Source organism: Taeniopygia guttata, chromosome 1 (genome assembly GCF_048771995.1).
Source record: "Taeniopygia guttata chromosome 1, bTaeGut7.mat, whole genome shotgun sequence".
NCBI lineage: Eukaryota > Metazoa > Chordata > Aves > Passeriformes > Estrildidae > Taeniopygia > Taeniopygia guttata.
Genome location: NC_133024.1, coordinates 101,482,730 through 101,502,880, shown reverse-complemented (window position 1 = coordinate 101,502,880; position 20,151 = coordinate 101,482,730). Strand labels below are relative to the sequence as shown.

General features: G+C 44.1%; 2 protein-coding genes and 1 long non-coding RNA gene across 7 annotated transcripts in view; 1 reads left to right on the top strand and 2 right to left on the bottom strand.

Annotated features, from left to right (window-relative positions):
* Positions 1-550: 550 nt before the first annotated feature.
* LOC115496751 (uncharacterized) lies at positions 551-6,060 on the bottom strand. The gene is made up of 3 exons (XR_012057831.1): positions 5,567-6,060; positions 4,069-4,117; positions 551-2,126 (listed from the first exon to the last, which is right to left on the bottom strand). It is a non-coding gene; the product is annotated as an uncharacterized lncRNA (long non-coding RNA).
* A 122-nt stretch (positions 6,061-6,182) lies between these two features.
* Positions 6,183-9,133, top strand: KLHL34 (kelch like family member 34). The gene has a single exon (XM_002192873.6). The coding sequence runs from the start codon at positions 7,010-7,012 to the stop codon at positions 8,795-8,797; it is 1,788 nt and encodes a 595-aa protein (XP_002192909.4). The 5' UTR covers positions 6,183-7,009; the 3' UTR covers positions 8,798-9,133.
* An 820-nt stretch (positions 9,134-9,953) lies between these two features.
* Positions 9,954-20,151, bottom strand: part of CNKSR2 (connector enhancer of kinase suppressor of Ras 2) — a 204,120-nt gene continuing 193,922 nt past the window's right edge. For all 5 annotated transcript variants that reach the window (XM_030282021.4, XM_072934511.1, XM_072934519.1 and 2 more), the window contains 2 exons: positions 15,640-15,836; positions 9,954-12,637 (listed from right to left, as the gene is read on the bottom strand). In XM_030282021.4, coding sequence (XP_030137881.4) covers positions 12,422-12,637; positions 15,640-15,836 — 413 coding nt within the window. In that variant the 3' untranslated portion in view covers positions 9,954-12,421. The remainder of the gene's footprint in view (positions 12,638-15,639; positions 15,837-20,151) is intronic.

Below are 20,151 nucleotides of genomic sequence, written 5' to 3'. Positions count from 1 at the left end.
CATGGTCTGCTAAGACTCTGGCCTGGGGAAGAAAATTTGGCACATGCAATTTCTGTAACTACCCTAGGAATTTCTTTCAGGAGTGGAATTTAGACTATGTCTGGTGTGGAGGGAGTTGTCTCTCTCCCTTTTTGGTGAGCAGAGCACCAGTACCTTATGCCACTATGGATTAGCTCTGAGATCAGCCTGACAAGTGATCAGAGAGGCTTGATAATCACACACCAGTCAGTAACTCGTGAAGATTTTTTTAAGATTTTCTAAATCCTTTGGATTTTACATTCTTGTAGCAAACTTTCTCACACACTTTCTGTAAATAACTTATTGTTTTTGTATTCCTTCATAGAGGAGGAGAAATTTGCTAGACTGGTAGTTTGTCCAGTGTCATTGGAGAGGTGGCACTTTCACCCTCCATTCCACTGTCACCTTTGGAAAACTATAAATGTTAGAGTCAGAAACAAACTTCCCCGTTTTACCTTCACAAGAGCAGAGGTGTGCATCGTGTTTGCTCGTGTCCTATAGTGACAGGGGTAAATGACACACATTCCATCAATGCCTTTGTCACACTCCAGTATGGCTTTATTCAGTCAGGAGTCATTGAGGAAAAAAAGCTCTCTAGACACCTGGGGGTTTGTCATCCATCCTTCATCCTTTGGCATGTGCAATTAATTCCAGCTGCACTTCACCCATGGGTGCTCTCCCACTCTCAAACCTGAGAGCTTGTGAATAAATGAAAAAGGATCAGCATGTGCAGGGGCAATCCTTTCACTCCCAAGGATAAGCCTGAGTCTTACATGACATGGAGGGACCAAGTCCAGCTCACTAAGTGATGTGGTGGTGCTGCTGACAATGTTCACAACAATGATGACAATAGCATACAGACTTTAGGAACACTTTCAGTGATCAGCTGAGTATAGACATGAGGCTCTCATTGTCCCATGCAGTAACAGCAGCTGATTGCACTGTAACCTTTACTTTGCTCACCAACAGTCCATGTCTTGGAGAACATTTTAATGAATGTGAATTAGGAAATCAAAGAGGATAGTAGAGTTGAATCCTTAATAGCTGATGTGAAAAGCACTTGGTTTCAGAGACATGCAGATTTACTTCAACACTGTGGCTTTACTTCATCTCTGTGGTGTCCCAATACAGGAAAATATCAGTTTTCTCCTCTGTGCTCTCAGAGCACTGGTTGTGCCTTACTTCTCTATCCCTATAAAAACTCATCCTCCTCCTAATTACAAGAAAATGCATTCAAAGCCCATTGAACTGCGTCAGGCTAGTCCCCATGTCCTTATCCTTTTCTTAGGCCTGAGGTGTGTCCCAGCTGTAGGGGTTTTGTGCTGGATACAGGTATCACCATGGAGATCAGGCCAGGGTGGGCTGGGCTGTGTGCAGGGAGCTGCTGGGTGGCTGTGTCCAGCCAGGGCAGAGGGGAAAGCTCAGCTCTCCTGCCATGAGGGGTCACACAGCCCAGCTGTTGCCACTTCATCAGCCATCCCCATTACCCAAGCAAATGAGGGCTGGGAACAGAGTTCAACCAGCCCCAAGGTCTTTGGGAGGCAGAAATGCCACATGGGGGTCAGAAATGTTCCTTTTATAGCAGGAGGGCTTCCATACGTGCAGACAGAACCCCATGAGCAGAGCAGCTTCAGCCAGGGCTGTACAAACCCATGTTGTACAAAGTCAGCAGCCAGAGGTGTCTGTGAGCATCCCTGAGCTGGAGGCAGAGGGAAGATGCCCCTGGGCAGGGGTTACAGGTCCCTCTCTGCCCCAGCAACAGCACAGGCAGCACTGCTTGCCCAGGGGTGGAAGCCAGGGCTCAGTGCAGAGCATCTCTGGTGCCACCTGGCCACCACAGGAACAGATGAACCCCAAGCAGCCCTACACCCTCAGCTGTGAGATGCTGTGAAAGCTATTAGTGCATCTGCTCTGAAATGGGCTCATTAAAATACACATTCTCCTTCATTATCCCGTGGCTGCAGTGCCTGACTCATCCCACTGCAGTTACTCTGGAATGGGAACCCAAGTTTAAAATTTTCCAACTTGTTTTTATTCACCAGGGAAGCTCACTGGTGATAGCAGTGGAAGCTGGAACAGTTTCTGTCTTCATGGGAGGCAAACAAAACCTGAAAAAACAGAGAGAGAGAGAGAGGAGATAAATGAGGCACTGTCTGATTGAAAGTCTGTTATTTCATGTTGCCTTTCACAATTTGACACAGGATGCTTTCTTGCACAGCTGTAGCTGGTGCTGGAGTAACCCAGCTGGCATGTGGTCACTCTCAGCAAAGGTGTGCCAGTGGTATTTCCTCCTTTCCTCCTCTTTTTCCACAGAGCACAGAAGAGTGCCACACAGCCATGGCTTAGCAGCCTGGTCTTGCAGCAAGCTTTGGCTCTGACTCCTGGCCATGCTAAACCTCACCTCTCCCCAGGGGCAGACAGAGCCTTGCACTCACAGCTTTTGCTGCCAGCACTGTCCCCAGACACAGACCCCTCTGAGGTGGCACATGGACGGGCACAGGGGGCTGAGGGATTGCAGAACTCTCTGACAGGCTGGGGGAGGCACTGCTTTGTGCTGCCTTCCTGCTCCCCCAGCTCACAGGGACAGTGTCCTGTGGGCACCACTTGCACAGGGCTTAAAGCCACAGGCAACCCCAGCCTCCCCCTGCCAAAATGGAAGCCTCACAGCCTAAGCCCACCTCATGCAAGCTGAGAACCTTCTCTTTTGCTTTTATGCACAGACATGATCTCACCAGACATTGCTTTTAGCTGCAAGAAAATTCCTCCCTCTTACTGTTTTGGTCTTAAGAACTGCTTTCCTGGGCTAAACATGCTTTGCTTTAAATAGATGTGCTGACCCAAATACTACCATGAATGATTATTCAAGGATGAAGAACAGACTGGAGTCCAAAGATTTTTACAAGACAACTTAAATCAATATGATATTTCTGATTAGCACTTCTAGGAAACCTGTATCGCTATACTCATTACTTGGCTCATTTTGCTGTTATTTGTTAATGCAGTACATTATCAAGCATCTGAAATATTTACTCTGTTGTCCCCTGGACTGCACTGATTTCTTTTGGAACAAAATGTAGCTTGGTAATCCTCTGCTGTGGATTTTTATAACTAGTATTTTACAGTAAGCCACTTGCTAGTAATAAGCCTAGTATCACTTATACAACTCTTTTTATAATCTTTACCCTTAAAAAATAATTTGCACCATTTAAAATAATAATTCAATTGTCTATTAACCAATGGCCTACTTGCAATATTAAACTGAACATGGCATTGCAACTTGGGACATTTTTCAATTTTTTATAGCAAAAACCTCTGCAGGTGTGGAAGCCAACATTTTTCACAGCACACATCTAAATGGGTTTCTTTTATTTCAGACTGCCTACTGTAATAGAGCAGTCACTTCAACAGAAAATATGCTGAAAGCCTGAAATCTAAATCCAATTTAAAGTCTAAATGATGCACATGATTAAAAATGTATTATCTATCCCACCAAATCAGCATCATTGAAACACTGATATTTCCCTAATTTTAAGCACCATCTAGTGAGTCAAACGTTAGATCTGATCTTCCAAATTACACCCAAGGAAAATAAGATCGTGGTTTGACTGCATCCCACTTAGTGCTAGGTCTCGTGCTGAGATTTGTAAGTCAGCTGTTTAGTCACTGTCTGTTCTCTTACTAATGGACATTAAATAGTCCTCCAAAGGTGCTGGAGACCTGAGCTTCTGCATGAAGATAATTTGTTTGTTGACAAAGGAGGATCTTCGCTGAGCAGGCTCCCTAGTTAGATAAGGCTAACTGCCTGGAAGTGAAGCAGAGAAAAAACTCATTTTGATAATGATATATTTTTTTTATCACTCCAGAGCAAGGGATTGGAAAGAATGTGGTTTTATTTCAATTATAAGAAAAAAAAAAAATCTCCAGGCAAATAAACAGCTTTATAAGGATCATGATTCTTACTACTTCCATTAGCTGGCTTGCCATGAAGATGAAGTAGGTCTGAGAGAGACTAGCACAGTAAATCTGCATACAATTACAGGACCTGCTTACCTGGCACTGGTGTTAAATCAGTTCAGTTAAATCAGCACCAGGAACTGACCTGTATAAACAGCCCCCATAGATGGAATTAATTTGGAAAGCAAGTGATGCACAGTTGGTTGGGTTAACATGGAATCACTCTGGGCACAGGCAGGGACGTTCAGACTGAGCCTCGTTTGGCCTCGCTGAAATTGCAGAGCTTGTGGCTGGAGCTGTGCTGGTACTTTACACGTTCCAGCCAAACTGGTGCAAGAGCAGGCAGTGGCCTGGCCTTGCTGGGGGTGAGGAAAAGGCACATTGCCTTAGACAGGAGTGCCTCACTTGGGAGGCAGGAGCGTCATATGGGGATCAGAAATATTCCTTGGCTGCTAATGCCAATACCCTCAGTTGGCCAAGCCATACATTTGACCTCTTTCTGGTCAAATCCGGGTCCAGGGAAGTGGGTTGATTTATGTGTCCTCTGTCCCAGCTCCTCTGTGCTACCAGCACTGGCACTTCAGCAGTGCCTGGGGCTGGTGGCCCTGTCCCATAGAGGACCAGCCCAGCTCTGTGCCCGGGGTCCCTCCTGCTGCTGCAGCCCCTGCCCAGCCAGGGCTCACCTCTGCTGAGCTGTCTCTGCTTGGGAGGTAAGCAGTGAGGGAGGCTGACAGCCTGGCCTGGGCCACAGACAGCTCTCTGCTGTTCTGGTTTTGGCTTTTCCCTGTTTCTCCCTGTGCATCACCTCTGGCTGTGCCAGAGCAGTTATGGCAGCACACACTAAGGGCTGCTGGGGGACAAGAACTGTTGACTCGCTCCTCAGGCTCCCAGGGAAATTGTGATGGACAGTGCCCACCTGCTATTTCAAAACAGTGGAGGTTTATCTGCACCTCGTGTTACAGAAATCTGGTACCTGGTGGGGTTTAACTGGGGAAAGCAGCATCTCTAGTGGGAGTGGGAGCATTTAAGGCCTGGTCCCTCATCACCAGGACTCATGACTGCTGAGGGGTGATAGAGGTTCCTGGCCTTTTGTCTCTACTTCCAAAACAGGAGAAGTGTCAAAAGTGAAGCTTGGAATCAGCTTCACTAACACCTGAAATACCTTAGCATTGTCCCAACTTGGACATTGGCAAAACAGCTGGGAAAAAGAAACAAGCATCCCTTTTCTCCTTCATCCCTGCTGCCCATACACATTGTGCTGCTAGCAAAGGGAAAGATCTTTTAGCAAAAGATCCTGATTTGTGGTCTATAAATGGTCATGATGGAAAGGGGATTCTAAGCAGGAACTCAAATTTCAGAGCTATACAGCAACAAAAAAAATAATGTTTTTGGAGTCCTTCCCCACAAAAAGCAGAGCATGTGTAGGTATCAGTCTGTTTAGCAAGACAGTTTAAGCTCACTGGAACAGTCACACAGCATGCACAGTCCATATTAGGATCCAGTCATCTCCAAACACTGCTTAGCTACAGGGGTAAGACCGAATTTAATGACATCACATAAATAAATATAAATTAATACAGTAAAAAGGCTTTACCTTGGGCTTAAGCAAAAGGCGAAATTTTCCAGTCCTGTGCGATCCTTCTCTGCTCCCAAGTCTGCTGGCTCACAGTGCAGCAAAATGATCAGGCATTTATCAACCCTGGCAAGCTCTGCAAGTCCTGAGAGTGTTTGATTTGGAAAGAAAGGTGTTGGGACAAGATTCCTGAACACCTTCACCCAGAGTTATGCAGGGAAAAAAAGAAGAAATAAAAGCAAGCTTCAAGAGGTCAGAATGTGTAGCCTGCCCAGAGCTGCTGTTCCTGGTAGAAATTAGACCCTGAAGTGCTCAGGTGAAAATCAGGGATAATCCCTGTATAAGTGCTTCTAATTGGGACAAACTGAAAGTGAGGAAGTTGAAGAAGACAGCGCTGGCCCACCCCTGGGGGCTCTGGGTTGGTTCCCAGCTGGTAACTGAGAGCAGAATTATGCAAAGCCTCCTCTATAAACAGAATTTGGTTTATTATGGCCGAACTGGGGGAATCTATTTTTATCACCACTTTGTGCAAATGTGTTACCCTTGTGATATCCAGCCAGGTCATTCCAAGTCAGCTGCTTTGGCTGTGGCTGTCACTGGAAGCTCCTCTCTCTGCCCAGTCCCTGGCCCCATTTCTCAACCGCCCGGGGTTGGCTCCAAGGCGAGGGGGACGAGGGGATGAGCCTGTGGCTATTCTGGTAGCTGTGAGCTATGGAGGTGTCACGTGAAGCAAAGAGCCAGAAATGCATGTCAAATCGAACCACTGACTAATCATGGTATTTTGGTTGTCTTAGTGGCTGCCGGGGAAAGATTTATGGGCTCAGAAAAATCTTCCCATAATAATCCCTGGGTGCTGATTTGATCTTCGGCTGAGGCTTCCCAGGACCGTGCGGAAAGAGGACGGAAAGGGGGCTGCTGTCCCTGGGTGGTGACGTCTAAACTGATCGGAGTTCAACATACAAAGAAGAAGAGAAAAGTCAGCGGTCTCTTCTCATCTGTGTCTGCTCAGAGCCACGCGCTGGCAGCCAGAGAGGATCCCTTTGATCTGCCTGTGGAGCAAGAAGGGTTGGGGGCGACGGCTGAGCAGACACGAAGGGCCACTTATTGGGACTGTCATCTAGCTCCCTCATCTGTCACCTGATGGCCAGCCAAGCAAGTGCTCGGCACAGCTGTGGACTCTTCATCCTTGTGCAACTTGTGGAGGCAAGAAAAGTAAGCATCCTACAGCTGATATGACATTCGGCTATTTTTTCTATAAAGGAATGAATTGAATTCACTACAAATCTACTAACTGTCCCCCTATGCCCGGCAAGATACTGACTTGTTATTTTGGGTTGGGCTTTTCTCTAACAGCTGGAGGTCTGCTGGGCATTCAAGCAATGGCTCTTGAGTAAGGCAGCTGTTTCAATATCTAATTGCATTTTAGCTCTAATAGCTCAAGAGAAAAGCATTGCATTGTCTGCCATGAGCTACTTCCTGTCCTACTGCAAAGCACACTGCACCACCGTGCTCGCTCAATACCAGAGCCTGAGATCAGAGGGCTTTCTCTGTGACATTTTGCTGAAAGTGAAAGAAAACGAGTTTCCTGCCCACAAGTCCTTGTTGGCATGCTCCAGCGACTACTTCCGAGCCATGTTCAAAAGTTACACCCAAGAGTCTAAAGCCAGTGTCATTCACCTACAAGTTGTCTCACCCACTGGGCTCCAGCACATCCTGGATTTCATTTACACATCCTTCCTGCCCCTTTCCTTTGAAAGCCTGGAGGATACCTTGGAAGCTGCAAGCTACTTGCAAGTCACTGATGCTATCGGCTTGTGCAATCAGTACTTAGTTAACAATCTTGCCTTGGAAAACTGCTGCTACTCCGCCAATGTGGCCAGGAAGTTCTACCTGCCAGACGCCCTAGCAGCTGCAGAAAAATACATTATCAAAAATGTCTGGAAACTGCTGGACTTTGATTTGTCAGGACTTCTCGAGCTGAACTTCAGGTCTTTGCTAGCAGTGATTCAATCACCAGATCTCCCCATGGTGGAAGAACACCGCCTGCTGAATCTTGTCCTGCTGTGGTTGAAGCAGGATAAATCCAGGCTGGATCATGCAAGCAGCCTTTTAGAGCACATAAGATATGGTCTTATCCCAGTGGAAGAGCTGAGAAAAACCTACACACAGTCAGAAGTGTCCCTTTCAGCAGGTATTAAGTGCTTGATCATAAAAGCAATAAATTATCACACATCTGTATTCAAACAGCCTGTCGTGCAGGATAAGTCCACCACACTGAGGAACCAGAAAACTCGGATCATTCTGCTGGGGGGAGGCACAGCAAGCGAGGGGCTCGTCACTGATGTGGTGGCCTTTGATGTTTACAATCACAAATGGCGAACCCTCACACAGCTGCAGGACAGGGTGCAGAACCACAGCGTGTGTGTGGTGGGGAACTTTCTCTATATCTTGGGAGGAGAGATAGAAAGCGGTACCCTTGGTGATGCTAAAATTGGAAAGACCTTATCGGTTACAAATAAGGTCCATCGGTATGATCCGAGATTTAACACATGGACCCAAATCACGGGCATGCTGGAAAAGAGATGCCAGTTTTCTTGCTGTGTGCTAGGCAAGGATATCTTTGCCATTGGTGGAAGGGGTGAGGATGGACTGCTGCATTCATCTGTGGAAGTCTATGACATCAGCAGAGATAGATGGAGGAAGGCCAGGGAATTGCCATGCAGGATACATGGTCATGCCAGTGCTGTCTGCAAGAACACCATATACATCTCTGGGGGCAAGCACTCGGCCTCAGCCAGCACAAGCAATGACGTTTATTCTCTGAGCTCACCTGAAGGGCAGTGGGTGAAATGTGCCCCAATGAGCATTGCTCGGTTTGGGCATCAGATGGCAACAATCAGGGGATCCATTTTCACCTTTCTGGGACTGTATGAACCTTTCTCTGAAATAGAAAGGTATGACCCAGATCAAAACCAATGGACTCGGTTGAAGCCGCTGGTCTACGATCGATTCTCCTATGGCCTGGCAGTGGTAGAGGAAACAGCTCTTCTTATTGGGGGAAAGAAATGGCAAAACTCGCTGGAGGTCTCCACGCAAGACGTGGTTGGTTATGACATTGACAACGATGGCTGGGAAGAGATCTGCAAGGCCCCTCTGCCATGGTGTGGGCTGCAGTGTGCTGTGCTCCAGCTCTCCGAGGTGGCCGAAGAGCAGGACAGCGACAGCCAGCAGAAGAAGCTGCCCAACCGCTGAGCTCCCATGCTGAGGAACATCTGCCCCAGGAGATGAGTGAGCAGGGCAGTCCTGGGGAAGAAGAAAATTGCACTGGCACTGAACATGAAAGTGGTAGTTTTGCTTGGATAAGCCAAAAGCTTGGTGGAAACAGGCAAGAAAATCTGGCTCCAGCACAGGAAACACATCTAGGATTTATAGAGCTGGAAGCTGATCTCACTGAGCAAGGATGTAGCAAGCAGCACGCTTAGAGGCGATGAGTGAGAATTGTAATCCTTGACTTTTGGATAATACCTAGATAGCAATTAGTAGGTGTTGTAAGTGGGATTTTTCAAATATTAAAAAATATAATCCATCTTTTCTGTTTTCTTAATCAGAGGTAATTTTCCCAGCTGGTAAGTGTTATTGAGTTTTTATGCTATGGCTAAGCGAGAGCTGTATAAAGTCTAGAAAATTGATGCCTACAAGAATTAGCAGCAAGCATTGCCAAGGAAAAGGTATTATTTGATATACTACTTACTAGGCAAGAATGTCTTAGCTAACCAGCATGAAATTACTGGCAGAAAGCATGGACTTTTCACTATGTAGACTCAGCTACAGCTGAAAGTTAAAAAGTGTTTGATAGAAGCCATTTCTCTCTCAGTAGCCTTTGCTGTAGAACACCTTCCAGATGCTTAATTTGTGTCATTTTAAAGATGCGCACTGCTGGTGATGTGCAATTCTTTTGTATCCAAACCCTGTACTGGCTCAGATGGCCAGAGTTGAGTGGGTATCCTTATCCTTAGCCTCCAAGAAGTTTCTTACAGGAGTAACAAGCTGTTTCTGATGCCTTGGCATTTACCTCAGCACCATACGCCGTTTATCACACCTGTTCATAAGGCTAAAATGCTTCGTTGCTGTTGAGCTGCTACATGAGAGAACCCAGCAGTCAAAAAGGTTTACTTTCATCAAAGAGTACAAAGGGGAGGGAGGTAACTGAAGGTTTTCAGAAGTCTTTACTCAGTGTCTACTTACATACAAATCAGTAATTGTGTCACTCCCTTTTGGCCACACGTGGCAGCATTTGAAGTCGCAGTGGGGTACTTTAAGATACATGAATATGTGAAATGTAGACAAAATGGTCAGATGCCACAGAATCAGTCTGGTATGGACTAAAGGGAATCTTGAGCCATAAATGTTCATTTAAAAGCTAAATTTATTGTACTTCATTTTACAGTGTTCCCTTTCTAGGCTGAGAGTTAATACAATAAAAATATATATAGAAGAACATTTAATAGTTTTAAAAGAAGGCAGCACAATGGAGAGGACACATGTTCTTTGTCACTAGACTAGCTTAAAAAACTGTAATGTTTCATTTTTACCTTTAAAGCAACCAAGCTAACTTTACTAATGTAAAGTGCAGGCAGAATGGCTGTTGCATAGCAACAGATCTAAGTCTTCTGAACTGCCTTGGTTTTGACAAGGAATCAACTACACAATGTGCATATACATCCATCAGATATAAAGAGTTTTTCATATGAATATATTTACTTTTGGTCCAGTAAAACAATAGCAAGAGAATCTAAATGCTTGGAACAATAGCACAATCCATTTCAAGTCAAGCATTTTTTAAGAGAAATTTACAAAAACCTCACGAATTTAATATACAAGTCAGTACCCATGCAGTAAATAAATGTCCAGTTTATACAAACAATATTCTTCTAATAGTACAAATCTTACACTGGATCCAGAATTCTATACAAACGTTAATACAGGATTTGTCATCCAGACAACTTGAATATAGGATTACTGAAAATGGGCTACAGAAAGGCCACTCTTCTGTACAGTTGTGCAAAATCTGCAGAACATTTGCAATCCAAACGCAATAACAAGATAGAAAATGAGGGGTAGAAAGAGGAAAAGAAAAAAAAAAAAAGGGGAGCAAGAGAGAAAAAGGAGAGAAAGAGAGAAAGAAAGAAAGAAAGAAAAGAAAGAAAGAAAGAAAGGAGAGAGGAAAGAGAGAGGAAAGAGAGAAAGAGAGAAAGAGAGAAAGAGAGAAAGAAAGAAAGAAAGAAAGAAAGAAAGAAAGAAAGAAAGAAAGAAAGAAAGAAAGAAAGAAAGAAAGAAAAAGAAAGAAAGAAAGAAAGAAAAGAAAGAAAGAAAGAATTTCTGTCCATTCTTTCCTTCATCCCTTCATGGATATAACTGCCAGGAAATATCAGAGTTCATAAGGTTTAAAGTACATTCACTGAGCTGTACAGGCAATAGTCTCAAGTTGGTTAAGAGTACAACTCATGAAAGTATACAGGAGGCTTTTCCTTTCCACATGAGCATTATTAAATCATGTCACGAGTCCTAACTTATGCAGCAAAATACTGAAGAGCAGCAGAAATACTTTGTCATGCTCTTAACATTTTTCAAAACCAAGTTCATAAAAAGTAAATATATGATTTAAGAGTTCTCTCCCACTTTTATTTCAGGCATGTGCCTAACTCTAAGGAGCTATTTCCCCTCATATTCACTGGGTTGTCTTTAGCAGATAACAAATCTCATGGAAGTTTAAAACATTTTAATTGCCTTGTGAACGCAGCAGAACCCAGAGACATCCCTTCCCCTTCAAAAGCAAACCAGAGGCTTTTTTACTCCTTGGTTATTTTTCAGGTTCCATGCTCAATTCTGCTCTCATCAGACATAATCCCTGCATACAATACAGCCAAATTTCACAGCTGAGAAAATACATAGGAAACTACTTGAAAAATCCAATTCACTCCTTTTCTATTGTGGGAATCTTCAAAGCATCTCAGATTTGCAGCATTTCATTGCAAACCTTTTCCACTGCTGCTGTTCTGGGCTAAAGAAACGCTGCTACCAACAATGTTGAAAGTCTACATTTTCCCTTTTGCAAATCTGCACATTATACTGATACCTTCAGTGCAAAAGCATCATCAATCACAGTACCATGACTATTTTTTTTTAATCAACCTAATGTGATTAAGAGACAACACACAATTTGGTCTTTATTTAATACAAACCAGCATTCCTTTGCAGTGATGGTAAACCTTAGCAACAGGCTTTAAAAAAGCACAAGGAAATAAGACCTAACCTTTTGACACCTAAACTCACATTAGTTATTTTTTGTCTGCTGATTTTCATCATTTTATATGTTTGACAAAACTGAAATACAACCACTGCATTATACTTTTCCCCTGTTATTTAAGAAAACTCCTAGAGTTTCTCATTAAATATAAAAATTGGTTTTCTCCCACCACCAAAACAGTACCTGCACTCCAAAAATGCAATGCAATACTGGAATTATATAATATAAAATATCATTGTAAAACTGACCTTTGATAACAAAAGCTTTATAGCACGTGGAACTTCCTGCACGAAGGCCACAGTCTTCCAAAAATGCTTTTAAATACTTTTCTTCAATAGCTAAAGATCATGTTATTTTAATTCACAGAAAGTAAACACAAGCAGAGCATTGGTAGCTTATAAAATATACAAATCCTCATTAAAGAAGTGGTATTGTTGACCACTGAAAGTTTCACACAGCTGAGTAACATTAAAATATAATTTCCTAGAATCTCACATATTGATATAAAAACTACTTTATGCACTTAAGTAAAGGGCTGGGGTGTAGCAAATGGACAAAAAGAGAGACTTTCATACATGTGTTTCAATGTAAGAGTGAGTGTGTGCTAATGAGGCTATAAGTGCTTCAACCTCAGAGGAGCCATTAACAGAGTCCCTCCGGGGGCTGCTTTCATAGGTGTTCATGAAGAGATCCAGGTACATTTCTTTCCATTCTTGAAAGTCTCTAGACGTCAAGACTGGATTATCCAGAACTTTATCTATAATGGCTACTTCTCCTTCCCTGGCCTGTGAGAGAAAAGGAACAAGCAAAGAGTTAATGCAGGTGATGAGTCACTGACAAAATCAATCACATCGGTGGAAGCAGAGAATGGGGGGTAGAACTCAAGCCTCAGAGCCCCTGAAAGCACAGGGACTACCTGATCTATGAGCACTCAAACACAGGAGCCTTTCTATAGGGTGTCCCACACGCCCCTGTGGGACTTGGGCTTCCTTTGCCTTGTCCAGAACCCTCAGTAAGAATCCCTATTCCCCCACCTGCCCCCTTGTTCAGCCCCAGAAAAAGCAAGTCCTGTACTGTTTACTATTAGCTGCTGCATTTCTCAGGGTGGGTTTCACACAGCAAAGTGCCATCTGTTTGCTCTCGATCAGCATCACAAGTACTGCGTGGGTGTGTGGGATGCAGACACACACACATCCAGCCTCCTGCCCGCCAGCACAGCTACACCTCCTCACCAGGCTTGCCATGGGGCACCACCTGAGCTCTGCATTGCAAAGGCTGTGCAAGGAGACTCACAGGAACGACAGCTCATCTGCACTACAGATCTGCTGCATGCCATGGGCTGGCTGGCTGCAACCTCTTCCACCACTGACGGGGCAAAGAGAAGGCAGAAAAAGGGAAAATATAGCTGCTGGTGCCTCCTTATGCCCCATCGAGGCAGGGAAGTGACTGTCCCATAATCCCTCTCTGGTGATTGGGTCTCAGAGCTGAGTGTCACAGCAAGCCTCAGATGTACCCACAGCCACTCACGGCTGTTGCAAGTGGTGGAAGCTGGATGCCACAGCCATAATCCTTGGAAACACAGCTAACACACACCTGTGGTTCCCAGCACTGCTCTTCAGCACAGGAATGGCATGGCCACGAGCAACTCCCTCCAACCTCCCTGCAAGATGGGTTTCACACTCCTCATGGCTAACTCACATTTTCCATGTCCGTACTATGAGCAGTTAAATCCTTCTGGCTAGCATGGCAAGGGGAAATATCAAGCTGTGTATGATGGAACAGGTCAGAAGGGTCAGAGACAGAAGGGTCAGAGACATCTTTCTTAAGCAGTGCTTTCATTGCTGTGCAAACAATAGCAAATTAATACTACCTGCTAGAATATTCATTTCCAGAAAGAGAGGGCAAGCTGAGAACATGCTGTGGAAAAGAAACCATGGGAACCCCTGATCACCAGATCTCAGCTTGAGCTGCCATAACTTATTTCTCACAGATTGTGACTGGTCCCACACCTCTGCACTACCAGCCAGGCAGCTCATACCCAGTGATAGGAGAATGAATTTGTGTTGTCACAGGACACAGAGCACAGGGGTCTTTCATGAATGACTTAGAAGATAGGACACCAAGAGCCAGAATCAGTTTGGAGGACTGTCTCTGGATACTATTATGTAGGATAAAATTCAAGGAGAATTCAGAACATCAGGTCCTTGCCTAGTGCAATTGGCTGCATTCAGGAGGGAGAAATCACAGGTACTGATAAAAAGAAAGACTAATTGATTAGGTAATAGCAGTAGCTACTGCTTGATACAATTGCCAGTAGTGTGGCAGAGGTGGAGCTCTGGGCTGTAACGCAGCCAGTCACAAGTTACCATGTTGTCACTGCAAACCAAGCATGTGTCTGTCACCCTACACTGCTGCTCTCTGCAGAAAACAACAATTATCTGTCTTTGCTCCTTGTTGCCACTGCATTTTCCATTATTGGTCTTGTGTACTTAAGCATGATTTACACCAATCACAGTCCAAACAAGAGTGCTGACAGGCTTACAAAATATGGCTAATGGACAGAGAGCAAAAAAATTGTTTGCTTGGTCCAAAGGAAAGAAGTTCCAGAGAAGCACAAAACCAGGAATGTATCTCAGGTATCAATAACCACTAACAAAGAGACAATTCAGCATGGCAGCAGGCTGCTGATGCTGAACCATGGCTGTGCTGTGAGACCCCACTGTGGTGCAAACCCTCAACAACAGCGTGAACCTCCTGCCACCCCGATGTCTGTGAGAGCACTGTGATGTTGTTTCAGTTCCTCATGCTTGAAGAAGCCATGGACAGCTGTGAATGTTGCCCTTTTTTGTCAGCCTTCAACCCTACAAAGTCTTGCATGCCAAGATAATAATGCAAGTTGCCTTCAAGGAGATGCTGCAGTACAGAAAGTTAAGCACATGTAGGATTTCTTTTCAGGATGGGAGCCCCACACCATGAAAATAATATTGTCTAAATGCTTCTCTAGGTGATAGAAAACTAAATTAATTAATGTTTATAAACCCCTCTTTGATGAAAGCTGTTACAAAATGCACTGTACAATTATCTGGTGGCTTAAAATGTGGTAATTTAATATAGTTAACAGGGTCCCTGAGGAAATCCAGCACATTATTTCCTGAAATCTCTATCAGGGCATAACTGAAACTGCTGTAACAAAGAAAGGAAGCTGACAAGGAGGCTAAAAGAGCTGTAGTACATTTAAAATTACCATATAAATTTTCAAATCTATCATTAGTACTACTTATTTAATCAATCTTACTAATTAAATACCATGATCGATCCTATCAGTTTTCACAGAATGCAAGCATACAGTTTCGTCCTGGACAAGCTCATCAATTAGAAAACAGTCAAATGTTGCAAGAGATACTGTTCTCTTCTAAAGGCTGGCTTTGTTTAACTTTAGACTTTGGCAATTACAAAATGAATGTGTTTTGATAATTCAAAACGTTCAGGGATAAAACAGGGATTAAGGTTTCCTCCAGTAATTTGGTGTCAACTTCTGTTAAACTAGCTAGAGGAGGAGCAGCTGACTGAGATTAAGTACAAGAAAATAAAGAAATTGAAACTGATCCCCTCACTTTGACTGCTCTCCCAAGCACATTTTCCTCTTCTTTTCAAGCAATGCTTCCCCATGTCTCCCTTGTTTGCACACTGGGCTCAGCCTGGTCTCCAGCTGCACACAATAATCTCTGATTACAACACAGCCCGATCCAGCCCTGGGGCAGGATTTTTCCTCCCTGTTTTATCTCACCTTTAAAGTGCTTTTCAGAATTCGCAGCTGGTGCAGCTTTTCATTGACTACTGGATCGCTACATCTCTTTATAAAAGATTTCTTATACTCCAGCTTAGTAGAAATCCGGTGCTCTCCTAAAGGAGACAGGCTGGCCTGCTCCAAGGCTCTGTACAAATCTTGCAAGGAGTCTGCTGCTTTTTCCTCTACAGTTTCAACTGTAATGAGACAAAGGGGAAAACAAAAAAAGGAGGAAGAAATAGAGAAAGCAACAATGTATCATTAATGTGATTACATGAAGACCTATCAAAAACCTTTGCCAAATGTTTAACAGGTTTAACTAGACCATAAGGAGAATATTTCACACCTCCTAAATTCCAGAAAAGAGCTCAGGAACTGCTCCTTCTTGCTATTGGCCTTCACAAGAAAGGGAGAAAAACTTCCAAGAATGTAAAAACTTGACAGGCAACAAAAGAGGGGAAAAAAGAGAAATAGCTGAAGGTGCAGTAATATTACAGTGACTTACTACCAGAAATCAGATTTCTGGTACTGCAGTTACATAGTTCTGGTGACTTCGTTGTTACAAGCAGAGCACCCTGGGAGCATCCTGCTAAGGATCAGGGATCACATCTCAGACTGAAAGTGCTGATAACAGCACGCAAGAATATGTGATGGTGGTCCTGGAATGACACATCCTTTTCCTTCCTAGGAAAGTTCACTTATTTTTGCCTCTTATTTTTGATACTCAGTGGTGTGGTTCAATAGTCAGTAATGCCGTCACTTATGCCGGTCTGTTACTTTACTATTACCTCATGGTTCAGCAGCAAACTAGAGACTAAATATAAGAGCCATGACCTGGCAGCATAGCAAACCAAAACAGAGCTGTTTGCATTACAGTTTGGTTTAAAAAAAATCAGTATTTATTGTATACTGTATCAAAATACAGAAATAAGAGAAGTATTTATTTATTATAGGTTTAAAATATTTGTTCTAACTAGTACTGAAAGCATTTAAAAAGAAAAAATAAAAAAGAAAATAAAGGTTTTGCTTCTTTAAAAACAAAACCATGCAAAAGCTGGGGATGAAGTGTTACTCTGATATGAGCATCTGAAATGCTTCATTTAGAAAACATCAAACCACTTCAACCTTTCACACAATGTTTCCCCCAGAGGAAAATCTTCGGTGACTCCGTACAACCTTGCAAGCACCAGTGCAGTCAGGATTAGCAGAGTGGGGATCAGGATTAGCTGGGGCAGCCCTTGGGACAGTGTTGGCTGTGTCCATGGCTGTGTCCATGGCTGTGTCCCATGGCTGTGTCCCATGGCTGTGTCCATGGCTGTGTCCCATGGCTGTGTCCATGGCTGTGTCCCATGGTTGTGTCCATGGCTGTGTCCATGGCTGTGCCCATGGTTGTGTCCATGGCTGTGTCCATGGCTGTGTCCCATGGCTGTGTCCATGGCTGTGTCCCATGGCTGTGTCCATGGCTGTGTCCCATGGCTCTGTCCATGGCTGTGTCCATGGCTGTGTCCATGGCTGTGTCCCTGCTGTCCCTTGCACACTGACACACGTTCACACAACACCCAGACACTGCCTGTGCTCCCGGAGCCCTCGGGGAGCTCCCAGCCAGTCCTGGCTCAAGGTGCCCGTGTCTTACAGAGGTTTCCTAGAAGCTCTTGTAGGAAGGCTGCTTGGTTCCCAGTGTTTACCCTGGGACTGACCCTGCTCCAAGACAGTAATTTCTACTGGCTGAAAGTTTACCACATACAGAAGCACCCTTCAGTAAAGAACCTCAGTGTCCTCAGGTGATTAGAGGGTTTCTTATCAGTCACCAAGAGAGAAGACAGCTTGTGTTTAAAAATGACATTTTTAGTCCATCAAGAGCTACTTGAGGCCACCTCCCATTTGAACCCATACAATGCAGTAGGGCAACGACTCTTGTCAGGCTCAGGCAAGAACTCCAGAAACCCAAATCTCCTCTCCCCATCACAAAAAGTGTTTGCATTTGTACAGATATTTATACAATTCAAGAATTTTGCAATCAACAACTAATCTTGCTTTATCTCTCATATATTTATTCCTTTGGCCTTTTCGAGGGTAGATGTTTTTAAAGCACACATGTAAATTTTTTTTTTTTTTAAGAGATATGGAAGTGAAAAAAGGTTGGAGATTTTTTATAGATGGAATTATTTTGAGTCTGTATAGAGCTCATCCCATCCTGTGCTACCCTGCTTGGTGAGCTGGGTTCATCACTGTCAATGGTGGCCAGAACTGAAATAATATAGAAATGAGACTCTTTCCTCTTTCTTGTAATTTTCTTTCTTATTAAAACATCCAGTAGCTGAATAATCATAGAGTGGTTAAAATCTTTTGTGGTCTTGATTTTTATGCTCTCTTACGAAGTCTATGCAGCAATGAGGTCAGGAGTTTGGGATCTATCAGTTCCTATCAGATGAATGCTGATGTCCACCAGTCTGACAGCTGTGGAAGGGGAGTGATTTGCTAAAGGGCAAAGGGAAAACTCCCTCCTGGTCTGACACACGAGTATTTGACACCTGTTTCTCTCTCTCTCTCCCCTTCTCATCTCTTGCTATGCAAGGCAAAAGAGATCTTTCCTCAGGTGTCCCCAGAAGCACTGCCAAGGTTGGACCCTGAGGGGACAGGGCAGGGATGGCTTCCCTGCATGAAGAAGCAGGCCAGCACTTTGTTTCCACACCATCTGAATTCACTTTGCTAGAGAGATCTAGAGCCTGGATTGGCAACCAGCCACTACACCCAGGCTTGCCATCAAAAACCCATGGTTTCCTAAAACACAGAAACTCTCCACTAAGGCAAAATAAAGCATTTGAGCTCAATCCCAAGGTCAAATACAGAATGACAAGTGAATGAACCTGGATGGCAAAATGGCCCCTGCCCAAGAGTATAAACCCTGTGCCAGGGGGATTGTCCTGCCCTGCCCACATTGCTGGCCTGGGATCTGCATGGCTGGTGCTCCTCAGGGCTCATTCCCTGGGACAGGCACCCACTGCTCAACATGGGCCTCAGAGGGAGCGTGACACCAAACTTACCAAACTTCTGCCCTCCCCTGAATGGGAACAGCTCTGAGCCTGCCCAGGAAAGGCACAGGACTGTGGGGGCAGGACACAGGCTGGGTCAGTGCTCTGCCTGTCAGCAGAACACTGACAGGAGGTCTCTGGAAGGCAGCAGCACCTCCACACGGCTGGGGCTGCATCCCCCACACCCTGTCACTGACTCGGTGATGTCACTATGAGCAGCATGTCAAAAAGGGGACAGGATTTCCTAAAAAGGAAAGAGGAGGAAATAAAAACAAGTCCCTTAAATGCCTTGCTGCTGCTAAAGCTGGGAAAGCTCTAAAGAGGGCAAGATGCCTTGTTCACCCATGGTGGGGGAGAGGGCAGTGGGTGGCACGAAAACACATCCCAAGCCCTTAATATTTTCCAGAGAAATGCTGAAGGTGGTGCTGCTGCTCTCAATGGCTCTCAGTAGGCGGGAATGAGATTACACACACATCTCCCCTCCCTCAGCCTTCTGCTAGAGGCTTTGATTGATTTCCTGTAGGTGTTGGTGAAACCCTTGGCACCATGAAGCATCTGAGGTATTCTGTTAGATATAGAGCTGAGCTTAACACATATTTTCTTTTTTAAAATTGGTGGATTTGTATGCAAGTCATGCTTTTACAGCATGGCTGTCTTGTTAAAGAAGAATAAGACATCTGGTAATGTTTTGTTTAAGTAGAAAATTAGGTCTAAGAGGATTTGCAGGTGACCTCAGACCAGCAGCCAACACAACGAATTGTTTTTCTCACTCATTTGGCTGCTGAGTTGGGGGTTGCATCTTTCCTGTTTCTCTGAAGGCACTGCCAGGTCACAGTTTCCACATACTGATGAAAAGCAGTGTCTTCTCTGAAGCTGTAATTTTGACCCCTGCCCCTCACAAGCCTGAACAACTCTGTAACTCAGGAGCAGAAATAAAGCTGCACAAACTGCAACACATGGGATCTAAATCTATTAGAACCCTATCTTCCAAATGCAAGAATACACAGGTACTGAATTTTGTAACAAAGAAACTTCTGCTGTCTTCAAGTGAATGCAAAGTTATTTGCATTTAATTCTGGAGATAATGAATACATCTCTCTAGTAAACATCGTATTTATTATTATAATTTACTATTCTGCTTTATATAGGAAAAGTTTCTGAACTTTTTGTACTTTGCCCTTAAAATGCAGTAAATATTTGTAACTACTTTTACATTTTCTCAGGGGAGAGAGAGAGATGAAGATTATGGTTGAGTAGGTGAAACTCCAACAAGTCAGGAACTGTTTGGGTTCTCAGCGTTCAGGAAAAAGCTATTGGGATTTCTCATACTGTGTTGTCACTTGCTGTTGAAAAGAACATGCACCAAGCTCTGTGATGTACAAAGTGTCATCATCTCCTGGCTCTATTAGGCAATTCATCTTTCCATTATTTTCCTCTTATAAACCAAGATCATAACAGCATAAGGTACTGTCGCTGTCAA